This window comes from Pelobates fuscus, chromosome 1 (genome assembly GCF_036172605.1).
Source record: "Pelobates fuscus isolate aPelFus1 chromosome 1, aPelFus1.pri, whole genome shotgun sequence".
Lineage (NCBI taxonomy): Eukaryota > Metazoa > Chordata > Amphibia > Anura > Pelobatidae > Pelobates > Pelobates fuscus.
The window spans coordinates 413,337,538-413,351,172 of NC_086317.1; the positions used below are offsets into that span (position 1 = coordinate 413,337,538).

General features: G+C 34.6%; 2 protein-coding genes across 4 annotated transcripts in view; both read right to left on the reverse strand.

The window, feature by feature from the left end:
* Window positions 1-7,987: 7,987 nt before the first annotated feature.
* On the reverse strand, window positions 7,988-10,501 carry HOXC4 (homeobox C4). Its single transcript, XM_063428443.1, has 2 exons — window positions 9,673-10,501; window positions 7,988-9,108 (listed from the first exon to the last, which is right to left on the reverse strand). Exons 1-2 carry the CDS (start codon window positions 10,214-10,216, stop codon window positions 8,765-8,767), a joined length of 888 nt encoding a protein of 295 aa, XP_063284513.1. The 5' UTR covers window positions 10,217-10,501; the 3' UTR covers window positions 7,988-8,764.
* Window positions 10,502-10,869: 368 nt separating this feature from the next.
* The window catches only part of HOXC10 (homeobox C10), a 158,727-nt gene continuing 155,961 nt past the window's right edge, over window positions 10,870-13,635 (reverse strand). For all 3 annotated transcript variants that reach the window (XR_010084253.1, XR_010084247.1, XM_063428442.1), the window contains one exon: window positions 10,870-11,007. Coding sequence is in view for 1 of the 3 variants with exons in the window: in XM_063428442.1 (XP_063284512.1) it covers window positions 11,003-11,007 (5 nt within the window). In the remaining 2 variants the exon portion in view is untranslated. The remainder of the gene's footprint in view (window positions 11,008-13,635) is intronic.

Below are 13,635 nucleotides of genomic sequence, written 5' to 3' on the forward strand. Positions count from 1 at the left end.
TTACCATGCTCAATGTAGCACATTCTGGACTTAGTTACTAAACACATCGAAGAGGGCCAGGAATTTAATACCAAGCACTTTCCTAACACACAGCTTAATCCAAGTCTGTTTGAAGTAAAATCATTGAAGATTTCATTAGACAATGGCAGTGAAATGGGGTGTAAGGGATACCATACTATGCACCGTAAATGTAAATGGCCGTAAATAAATATATATATATATATATATTAATTTTTAATTTTTTTATTTTTAATTTACAATTTATATAAAATAAAATGAGTTCTTATTGAATATTCCAGTTGCATTGTTTGTAAATATTGGGTTTTAGTTTATTTAAGTATATCTGGATTTGTCTGACATAACATCTGCTTTGATTGCAATATCTTGCTTACATAAATGCAATGTAACAAAATCACCAATGCTGGCCACTTGGCTAAAGCCAGTAACAAACTGGTATAGTGGTTCAGCCAAATGGTGAGTGCTGCATTCCAAATTGTTTCTTTGTTTTGGGAAGTTTGTTTTTATTGGTCATTGAAAATCATGAGTTCTACTGAAGATTTTCTTACAGTCACGAGGATGATCTGCATTTTAGCTACAAAAAAAAGAATCAGAAAAAAGTATTGTATGTGAAAATAAATGATGGAGCAAAGTTCTAAAAGTAGAGAAATAAGAATGAGTAGTTATTTTTCTAATTCCTCCAGTACCAAATCAGTACATATACTGTGTTTTTAATTTTAATATGGTTTAGAAGGTGTGCAGGACTGTGTTAAAAAGACACACTATAGAGGCTATGAAAGAATATTATAGAAGTTGTGGAGCAAAGTTCTAAAGCTTGAGCTATCAACAAGAACATGCTTTGGGTTTCCATGGTGACTGCTCTAATGTTACAATGAGTCTTTATTATTATTATTTTGTTATTTATATAGCACCAGCAAATTCCGTAGCGTTGTACAATGGGCCTTTAGACATAATTACCCATCATTCCTTTACAATGTAGCATCACCCATATGTAAATGTAAGTATTGTTGGGGGCGTCACATGATGGGAGTTGAAGCAGAGATCCCTAAAAAGGTCCAGAAATAGAATATCTCTCCTAAATATTTTAAATAAAGCCTATACAACAGGTTCTATGCAAAACCCTGGAACTCTGAGTTCCTCACCTCTACACTTGTAATGAAGCAGCTGGTAGCAATGAGTAAGTTGATGACCAGTGCTGTCGACAGTTGATTTTGGTAAAACGATTATAACATGATTTGCAATGATTTGGAATCGGATAGGACAAGCAAAGGTCAGTTTTAGGGTACATTGGTAAATTTACTATTTTATGAATAAATATTATTTTTCATTCCCAAATGTGAATGAATGCAATTGTAATGAATAGGATTATACCATGCTACAACAAAAGGAATAACAATTCTTCCCACGCAGGGATTGGGGCTCTCTGTATGGGAAAGAGGTTTGAATGGTTCTAGAAGATATGAAGATTCTCCATCATTAGATTTTTTTAAGATTCTAGAAAATTAGGAACAATTTAAACAACACATTTTGTAGATGATGCCTGAATAATATAATATTATTTTATTTCAGATGTGTATTATACAACCCTTGTTCCCTTTTCCAGGCAACACAACTCCAATAGTCAATTATTCTCACAAGAACTCCTTGTGACCTCAGTGTGACTTCTCCCAGCCCAGCCCTGGTGCAGATCCAGGCCAGGCCATAAAACTGTCTCAGGGTAGGTGAATGGTCTAACCAGTCATCCAAAGAATCAAAGCATTTTTTTGGTCATTTCTCTCCCTTGTTTTCTGTGATTTTTATCAGAATCTGTTCTGGTTTTTGGTGCTACAAGATCTGTAGATGCAATCTGATAAAGACGATAAAGGAAGGGGGGAAAAAAAGACAAAAAAAGACCAAAGAAAGTGTAAAAAGAACATAAAACAAAATATATATCTCAAATGATTTTATTTATTTATTTGTTTAATTATTTGTTTTTCAATGTGTTTCATCCAGCAATGAGAAATTATTTTTTTCCTCAACTCTGTAAATGCTGAAACAAGTTAAAGAAAAATAGGAGCATACAATATAGTGTTAATATAGTAACAATATAGTGTTAAGAGAAAGTTGTAGCTGTGTGTGCTTCCCCTGGCCATGGTATAACGCTATAACACACTTCAAGCCAAGGGAATAGCTCAATTGGGGAAGTTAAAGAATATCCAATTCTTCTTAAATAAAGTTTAGCAGATTGTTCTTTGCAGATTTTGAATTCACTGCTTAGTGAATAAACCCCTTACTACGCCTTAGATATCACAACATGCATTGTGTCCATTAGGTGTCTGAGAACCTATGTACACAGAGATATATTATTAAATTATTACAAAGTTGTCCCAGTGACATTTTTACCAAAAAATATCATCTTGCAGAGCCACCCCTCCAAAACTCTCAATTTTCCATAAATACATAAATAGGAGGGGATTGTCATTTATAACCACAAAATAAACAAACAACACTTTCCCACCTATAATGAAGTGTTTACTAAATATTGTATGCAGCTGAGCAGTATGTCAAAGTAATTAGTAAATACCAAGGTTTGTTGCTTTGTAAACGGCTGTGTGTTTTTTAAGCCCAATGTTAATGTCATTAAATGTAACTACTCTGTGACTATGAAGATGCAATACTCTATCTTCCTTTATCAGACATGTTTTTATATTTACACCAACCCAATATACCATCCATTCTCCCAGGGGTTGCTGGTATAATATAACAGAGAGTTAGTTGATTGTAAGGACCCTGTAGTTTAGGTGATGTATGTAAACATTTCTCTGCAGAGTAAATATTAATAGAGGCCTACTCCTTGTAACTGCCATGCCACAAGCTCCCACTACAAATCTGAAATACCTGCTGTCAGCAAACAATGGCAGAGACTGGAGTGTCTAGAAGGGCGAGGCTGGAAGACCCCACTGAATGACCCTATTGTCCCAGACTAGGGTCATGACCGGGGACATGCAGATCTAACCTGCTGCCTAACACTGGTACTCTCCAATAATTATAGCTGGACATTGCAAGCTATTCACCAGCCTGGGTCCCCCCACCATCACACTACAAACTATAGCTGCATTCTATGCTAGGATACTTTGTATCTATATTATATTGATAAGTATGTGTATTGTTTAATATGTATCTATCATTATATGTGTATTTATTATACAATATATTATTTTATAACATGTATATATACTATATAATATATAATATTGTATATAATCTCTACATATACTATTTAATGTATCATTTTTATATAGTATGTATACAAGCCATACAATATATCAATTTTTATACTATGTATACAAACCATACAATATATCATTGTATATATAATATGTATGTATAATTTATAATATAATATATATATATACATATAGTATACAATATATCATTTTATATATAATATCTACACATACTATACAATATGTCATTTATTATATATAATATGTATACAAACCATACAATATATCATTTTAGGTTCAACTAGTTGAGATGGATAGCATATCCAGTCAGACAGTGGGATTTTTTTCTTTCTTTGGTTTAAATTTTGCAAGTCTATGGGGTTGGAGTGTAACAATTGTATTATTATTTTTTTTTTACTTAACCCCATTCAATTAACTAATAAATGAAACATGTATTTATTTTACTATAATTACATATACCATAATATAAATATCTCCAGATCAGGACAAAGTGGGCCTTTGCAGCTGTATTCCAACAACAATATTTTGGTGCTTTATATATGTATAATATATATATTTACTCAGAGAGATATCAGTATGAGAGTATTTAGATAGACTTATATAATGTGCATGTGTGTCTCTGTGTGTCTCTGTCTGTGTAGATGTATATGTGTGTATTCACAGAGACACAGAGAGATGTATGTTTTGTGGATATCATTTTCAGATTGTCAATAAAGCCATTGAAATGTCCCTTATTAATAAAACCCACACCATCACTTTACATTATATGTGATATACCTCTGAGAATTTAGCAAATATTACCCCTCTGCTGTATTTATTGATACTCCTTGTAACCTGGTTTTCTATATCCAGATGTAGATAACATAGGGGGGAAATCCAGGGTCATTTATTACTGCACAGAATAAACAGATATCCTTATGTGGTTTAAATAATCACAGCATGTATTGCAGGACTGAATGTTACTATTATTATTATTATTATTATTACCATTGTCATTATTTCCTTCCCAGTTTATACTAGATGTATTATTAACTCTTTCGGCGCCGGTATACAATGCTCAGACAAGCCTCACTGTCTGGGAAAGGGTTTAAGAAGTTATGATACCCATTCCATATCATAAAACATAAGATGATGTATGAGATTGGCCTTAGCAGTGTTCAGTGTTACAATCAAAGGTTTAATCTGCGATTACTAATGGTTTTTGATTAATAACAGATGTGTACACTGTTAATATGTTATTAATACAACGCGCTCCCTCTATTTGAATACATGTTTCTTCTTTGGCTGCATTTCAAATTAACTTAGAGGAACCACTAACTCTAGTAATCTAGCAAGAAGAAAAAAATTAATTAAATAAATAATTCATTAAATAAATAAATAATAATAAAAGAATCTTGTTTGTTTTAGGTCATGTAACAAAGTTCTGACATCACTACAATTTGAAGCCTGGAAAGGCTTTTAACATTACTGTTCCTTCCCTCAGACCCAAATCTGTTTGGTTTGGTGATTTGCCATGGGGGAAATAAATCATAAGGACATATTAGGAAGTGCATAAAACTATATTTTGAGATAATGACATGCGGATCACAATAAATATAGCGATCATCTGTGTTAAACTGGCAGTTATATAGAAATGATCGTAATTTACACACTTAACTCGGGGTGGCTGTCTTTTAATTGTATATCTAGCAGCAAAGTGTAACATTAAACTGCAGGCACAGCGAAACAGGTTTAAATCCCCAGGGGATAGGAGTTCTATTCACTAAACTGTGACTTGTTAAGAGTTGAAATTCACATTGCGAGGTGTATGACAAAATAACACAGTTTAGAGAAGAAAAAAAAATAACAATGTAGACTAAATGGAGATTTTATTTTTAAATAAGATACTTTGGCCTATATTTGAACTGGGGGTTGTGAAAGCGTCACATCTCGCCGTTTAGTGAATAGATCCCAAAATGTTTAATGCTATCTGATCAGATTGAATTATCACCTAGAATTATACAGCTACACGAGTCTACATTTCAAAGTATAAACAGGAGTGATCTTAAATGCTTTCAAGGAGTGAACTATTTATATTTGTAAAACTATTTCCTTTTTGTACTGGCCAAGATATATGTTCACACTAGATATCTATGTATCTCTTTGATATACACCTATCTCGTTTTCTTTCTTATATACACAAGAAGAGTTAAAAGGGTCAAACACTTAGCTCAGAAACTTTGTTTAAACTTACAAGTACAGCAATTTAGTTCCTAAGTTGCTCTTGAGAGCACAGTTTGTGTCCTAACCCACCAAGGGAATTTTTTATTTTTATTTTGTATTATTTTTATAATTATTATTATTATTATTTTGATGTGTCATCTAGTTTACATGAAACTTGGAACAAAAAAACAACAATGTTATCTTATTTGGTGATATGAATGTATGTGTGAGAATTTGAGTGATTTTTGTCAATGAAGGAAAATCTGCTTGTTTACAGAATCCTGGTTCTGGGAGCATAGCAGAGAATAATCAGTATATCTTTCTAATGTTATTTAAAGTTACATTTTAAGACCACGTGGGAATAGGTTTTTTTTATTTTTTACAGAGTGTGACTGAAATAGAGAATAGAGAAAGCGTGGGAATTCCTAATGCTTATAATAATTGCAACAATTAATACAAACTTAAACGTATGTGTTTTACTTTCTTTATTTTGTGTAATTTACTTTTTTGTTTGTTTTGTTTTATTTTTAAAGGAACACTTCCTCTGAATCTCATCATGTGCTGGAGTGTACTCAGTGAGAATCCTTCCAGTCCCATGTAGAAAAAAAAATAGAATATCCAAGTTGTGTAACCTGTGTGGGTCACAGGGGTTTAGAGGTCAGGCTGTTACCCTAAAATAAAGTTAATGGGATAGAAAACGTGTCCTTTGCCTGAACTCTGCATTCTGCAGTTTACCCGAACTTCAATAAAATACCTTTTCACCCTCTCAACATGGAGGAACCAATGAGCTCTTTAAAACCCACAGTGGAGGCTCTTTTAGATGGAGGGAGGATATTTTTTTTGCCTTATACTCTGCACCCCCCCTGTTTCAGGCATTCACTATACAAATCCATCCAAGAATCCTGCAAGTGTCATTGTCATGTCTGTAGGACTGACTGGGTAAAGATTTTTTTTTTTTTTTTAATATCAAACAAGCAATGACAAAATTGGATTTTCAATGTCCCCCTCTCTAGCTCTGTAACCCAATCGATATTTTAAACCGAATGATAAACTTTCTACCTACATGTGATGTTGTTTTATTTCTTAATTCAATATATGCAGCCTATAGTAAGGGACTTGATTAATGTATTGGCTCCTTTCTGGGAAGACACAAGGAACACAAAAGTCCCCCATATGATTCAAGCAGCAAGAAGCCTGTGACATTCAATTTTAATTTATCAAATTTTGAAGTAGTTTACAAAGAGACAGTGAGAGACAGAGGGATGAGGGGGTCCACCAAAGGGTGAAGTTAACCCTTGAACCACATGTGTTAACATTGTTCCAACAAAATGCTCTCTAAACAACTCCCATAAAACCAGATATACAGCACACAAACTTTCAGCAAACAATACTGATCTGAGATTAGTGTTTTCTCATATATTAGAAAGCAGCCATCAATGTGTCTGGATTCCATTATTGTTATGGCTAAAAAAAATGAAAAAAAAAATATTGCTTATATACCATATATGTGAGTATACTATATATTTGTGATTTTGTAAAAACACATACAAGCGATCTGATTCAGATTTAGATTGATAAATACGAAGAATATTTGAAAAATATTTTTGCTGATTATTTTAAATCTGAAGGTTGTTTGATTCTGCTATTTTGTTACCTAAACATAAATGGCACTGTTCTTATGTAGCTTTAAGATCCAACATCATTCATAAATAGAGTAAAGGATCGAGAGAAAATCACCCAAATAGTTTCAACTAGATTAGTGTTTGTTTATTGTCACTAATACAGTTTTAAAGCAATGGAGAGATAAGAGATAAGCATGCTTGTGATAAGCCCACATTTACGCTCCTGCTACAATGGATTGGAGGTCTGTTGCAGGCTGTTGGACAGGCCTACCTGAAATTCACATTATTTGGTTAGAAAGAAAAGAACAGTTTATATCAAATATTATTAGAGAAGATCTAGGCCTGGGCTGATAGATAAAGATCGCACTAGGCACCTCTGGGCTCTGTATATTTACATTCCACAGAGTTCTTTTAGGAGTATGAATTCATCATTTTGTAAAAATATAAATACATAAATAAATCATAATAAAAAAATAGATATAATAAATATTTATATATAAAATAAGAATAAAATGGTGGATCTAAATCATAAACTCAACTGTGTTCATTTAGACCTTTGCTGAAGCAAATCATCTTAAATATGGGTTAAAAATAGGAGGGACAGGGTTATTGGGAATAAAAATGTCAAAATTGTAAATATTTATAGCTTCTGCATCAGAATGCTTGTTAGGGATCTGTATCTACAGATAACATAGAAAATGCACACAAACCACTGTAAATGCAAAGTATACGTCTTATGTTATATTGCTAGAGGTACACGTGTATATACCCCATTTCTGGCTGCTGCAAACCCTTGAAGGTGACACTATATTGACATTTGAAAAATAGCACTCAGTCCATGAATTTTAGCCCTTATTAATAAATGTGTATTATTATTTTTTCTGAAACCGGATTAAAATGAACAATTAGACTTCCAGGTTCAACTAAAACACAGACAGTATTTTATTGAACATAGAGACGTCACATTACACTAGAACTATATATATATATATATATAGAATTTTCTTACAATGGAATCCCAACTGAAATTAAAAAAATAAAAAACACACAAATAATTATAATAATAATTATAATAATAATAATAAAGAAACACAGTATCCACAATAAAATAAAATCTAACTATCTACGACTTGGAGACTGTCTTTCAATATCTTCACATTGTGGTATTTAATTTAAATCAGATACAATTGTATCTGGTGTGCTGTCATTTTTATTTAAATAAGATTATCACATAATAATAATAATAATTAATAATAATAATACTTTGTACAAAAAGATTTTTTTCACCTCCATTTTCTTGTCCTTCTCATGTTAACAGACCTACATAGTTTATTTTAAATACTTCAAGGGCAAAGAAAATTGCAACCCTGTATTTTTTTTTTTTCATTTTAAGAAAATTACTTAAAACAGAACATTCATTGTTTTTTCCCTTTAAAAAATAAATAAAGACAGAACTGGCATTAAAAAAACAAACAAACAAACAAACAAACAAACGAACACTTTACATAGAACCTGGCTACATGCTCTGTGACATGCATTTTTAAAGCCTTTTTGAAGATCCAAAAAAAGCTCTCATTTTTCCCAAAGCACAAGGAAAAAAAATTTACAAGAACCAAAATATATATATATTATTAGATTCTATAAATACTCAGTCATCTGTGGTTTTGTTTGTGGGGGTGGCTTTGTGTTGTATATTTATAACCTTGTAATATCCTCCCGTTGATCCTGAGTCGAATTTTGCGTTAGATCCTCGTTGGTAGCAGAATTTGGTGCAATGATATTGCTTGATACATTGGACGAGGCGGTAGATCTGACTTTTGTGTTGGGTAACCTGTGGTCTTTTTTCCATTTCATTCTCCTGTTCTGAAACCAGATTTTGATTTGCCTTTCAGAGAGACACAAGGAATGGGCAATCTCAATGCGCCTTCGCCTAGTCAGATATCTGTTATAATGAAATTCTTTCTCCAGTTCTAAGACTTGCTGTCTTGTATAGGCAGTTCTGGATCTCTTGGGTTCACCCCCAGTATAATTAGGATTCACTAAGAAAGAAAGGAGATGGATCAAATGGAGGAAAAGGGAGAGAAATTAAAATTTTAAAAAAATAGAATGTGGAAGAAAAAAAAAAAAGAGGGATAAAAAAATAGAAAAATTAAACTAAATAAAAATGAAAGGGAAAATAAAGAAACATACAAGCAGAGCAAACAGATCACAAAAGACAGAGAAAGGCAAAGAACCCCAACTAGTAGAAAGGTGGTCTGTTAAAAGCCATCCAAAATCCTTCTAACGATCCAAGTCTTTCTGTCCTGTTAAGAAGGGGCTCCCTTAGCTCCAAAGAGGCTGAATTATTTATGCACCCCTTACAAAGCTTATAGTTTTGTTCCCTCTCTCACTCACACACACACACATACAGAATAGTATGAGCAGCCACATGGCTGAAGCAGCCCAGACAGGCTTGGCTATAAAATTTATGGTGGGTGTAATTACCCATTCTAAGTCGTAAATCCAGTTCAATTGTGCTAACCCAAAGACTCTTTGAGCTTAAAAAAAAAAAAAAAAAAAAACAAGAAGAAGAAAAGGTTAAGGGAGAAAAAAAAGTTTCCTACCAGAGCTGACGTGTATTTTCTTCATCCAAGGGTAGACTATGGGCTGTTTGGAAGCAGTGCTGGTGGGATGCTCAGCACTGGTCTGGTTGCAGGCTGGGGGTGCTGGGGAAGGAGAGGTGGAGGTGGTGAGAGATGGGGTTGGATGTTCACAGATCTGAGGTTTGCCTACAAGGTGGTGGGTGCTCTGAGGTTGCCCATGGACCCTGGCATGGGGAGGAGGAGGGTTCCCTGGACTCTGCAGGCTGGCACAGCTGTACTGCCTCTCAGTATAGGCTGGTCTTGGAGGGTACACTTCCTGATGGTGATGCTGAAATCCAGGGTCCCTGGACCTGCTATAATACTCCGGACTGTGATCTGGGATATAGTTATTTTGAGAATATTCCTCGCATGGAGGAAATTTCGGATCGATGTAGTTAGAGTCCATCAAATACGAACTCATGATCATTAATTTCTGGAGTGGAAAATAATTTTTCTCGCTTTGTCGTTTTTCTGCTTCATAAAGCCCTCCTACTAGCTGTAGACCCCGTAAAGTTACTTTCACCATGTGACTCCGGCAGCCAATCACAAGCCGCAAGCTAGTCCCCGGATAAGGAACCAAAAAAGCTGATTAAAAATGAAATTTTCCTTCACATGCCTACTCTTATCATTTCAGAGGGACACATACCCTCAGCCTGGGCTCCCCATGTACCTGGTGTGAGCTGATCTGGCTGCTATACAGGACAAATGTGTTGGCATTTGCACAAAATGACAGTGTTTGGTTGTTTGTGTATTATAAATGGGTGCTAGGGGTGGGTGGAGAATGTCACCCCCACCCCTTTCCCTAACACACACACACACACACACACAAACACACACATACATGCATTCACAAAGACACACAAGCATGCACCCATCATATGATATAATATAAGCCAGGGTTCCATTCTGTGTCCTTTGATTCCAGCCAGGGTTCCATTCTGTGTTCTATGATTAGAATGTTGCAAGGAGGGTGTATTTGAACCATACCTTTCATTCATTGAGCAGCTGCTGGGTGCTGTGGTTCAGCTTCTTGTATTCAGGGAGCTGTAATCCTGATTCAGGACACACTGAAATCAAAGAAAAGGGATATTAGAAGCTGGCCAGTGAAAAGACATTTACAATCTCAGCTCTGCTTAAACTGTGATTCACACACTGGCTGTGAATCACAAGAATATTCCATAACACGAACACATATATAAACATCCCAAGTCCCCTCCAGGTATCTTACACCATGCTTGTAATGTAATACTAATTAAAGTAGGCAATATAATACTACTTATCTGTCCAGCGAAGGCTGAATTTTCCAATCCTTTCACACTGTAAAAGAAAAAAAAGATAGAAAAAAAAAAATGTAAAAAAATTGTTAATCCTGAATTTGTCATGAAATTCACAACAGGCACAAAATGCATTTAAAACCCAAGGAAATCACAGTGGAGCAATAAAGCTGCTGTAATAGTGTTTCAGAGAAAGCCTAGATGTCCATGTGGGTGTTAATCTGGATGCTTGTTTTTGCCCTGCTGCTGTTTAAACCATATCTAAGAATCAGCCTGAAACTGAGATGAAGATATTAGTAGCAGGGATGAAGATAGGATTACTCTGGATTATGGACCTGCTCCAACCATGTCATTTTAATTTCTAAAAAAATAAGCATCGTGCTTTTTCTTTAAGTGGGTAAAAATGGTTGTAGAAGGACCCTTGGTATTTCAACGATGGATCTAAATTCACACATCCCACTTTCAGCAGATAATATAGTCCTCAAAAAAAAAACCCTGGGAATTGATGTAAACATTTGGAAGCAAATAGCTATTACAATTAGGTATTTTATCAAGAGCTTAGATTAGGCATTAAAAATGGGAGTGAAAAAAATCACATTGCTCCCTTGTTCTGCCTGATAACAATTATAGCATAGAATCATAGCTCGCAGGGCAATGCAATATTTTACTTGATAACAATAAAAGTGACACATAAACTTAGCTGTTTATGTTTTATTTATTGGACTAAATGTGCCAGTGAAGTTTCAGGCTTTAGGTTCGTTGTAACAGTTTTTATAGGGCAGTAAAAAGCCATAAATCAAGCAGAAGGAATGGTTTAGAGTCTGTGTGTGCTGGTTGGGGCTTGTTCTCTACGATGACTGTTTCATCTTTATAGGAAATGTAATAATGTGTTATTTTATGATTATTTAATCTACACCTTCAATCCACCCCTTGCAGCCCCCCCCCCCCCTTCCACCACCAATTCCCCCCCCCCCCCCTCTCCCACTACACACACAAGCACCAATTCAAAACAAAGTGAGGAATGATTAAAACAGGCTGTGTCATTGTAACCACTTTAAATAGCTACTAAATATAATGGCATATTAAACGCCAGGGATTTCACAATATATATCTAAGAGTCGAGACAGAAAGTGCAATCGAAGTGCTTAGCATCACCCATATACCCCCCTAGAGACGAATCTGTGACAGCTATCCCCACACAAATTCGATTCTACAGGGTGCATATAAGCGCCTTATTGCTATCCAGAACTCTGATGGGGGGCTGTAAAATTACCCTAAATTAAAAGAGCCATTATCAAACAGTTTAGTTATGAAGGGAAAACTCTAACCAGATGTTGAAACCACTGGAGTCAGTGAGATAGTATTGCATTTTTATTTCCTAAGCACCAATTGTAGTGTGCTTGCATAAACAAGGCAACTTGCAGGCTTGTAATGTGCCTGGAATTTCAATCCCATAGTTTGGGATTTATTATGTAAAAAGCTATTCAAGGAGCACTGATAACCTGTGCATTACCCCCCTTCTCCTCCCCTCCCCCTCCCCCCCCCCCCCCCCCCCCCAACACGTGCTTTTTGATGTTTAAATATTATTTACAGTGAGATTCAGAGCCTACTGGCTGTGCCTGTGTTTGCATTAGAGAATTAAATGTTTGTACAGATCCCATGGACGTAAAAGTCCATTATCAAATACTAATATGGGCAATAAACCCTGTGTGAAATATCAAATACAGATAAGGGATAAGCTATCGCACAGATCACATTAATGACACTAAATCATGTTAGTGCACTGATTATAAATCGCATGTACTTTGTAACACAACGTAGGAAAGGCAAATGTTTTGCATTATTTTACTTTTTTTTATTTTAAATAACTTTTAAAATGTCTTTATATTATTTGAAAATGTCAAAGTGTATTCTAATGCAACCCTGGTGTTATGAGGCCTTATCAGAGCTGATTATTCATTAATAAGTGTTTAGGGTTAATATAATGAATTCAGCAATCGCTTAGAGACGTTCAAATATATTCAGGGATTTCCATTTTAACCTAGTCACTGCTGGAGGGTTGATACCAAAGTAACATGCACTATTCAGTACAGTCATAACTTGGAGGGAGCCCTGTCATTTGTATGTTCTACATATACAATGTCTAACCTATGGATAATACATTTTAAATCAAAAGTGAAGTGTATTAACTATACTTTTTTGTATGTGATATTCCTAACTGGTTTATGATAATCCTCACCAGCCAAATCTCTTGGGGGTTCCATTGCAATTTTGTACAGCCCTGCAGCCTGTGTAGGCGCTGTTTAAAAAAAAAAAAAAAAAAAGAAGAAGAATATTCTGTGATTTATCGCAAAACTTTTAAATTTACGTTCTCAAAAATTCTTAATTTATAACAAAATATACCAGATCTCAATAATGGTTCTGCAGCTCGGATTACGATTTTCATGCCAAGCAAATTTTATATGATTTTTATTATTTTATTTTTTTATTTTTTTTTGTCTTGAGTTTTTTTTAAGTTAATATTTTTCTGATGGAATTTCTGCCGGACTGAGTTTATAAAATAGACTGGGCCAACGTTGCACGAGGTTCGGATGGGGAGAAAGGGGAAACATCTTGGAGTTAGATAGAATCCCAGCATATTGTGAGTGCAGATCATCTGCCTTTTTGTGCT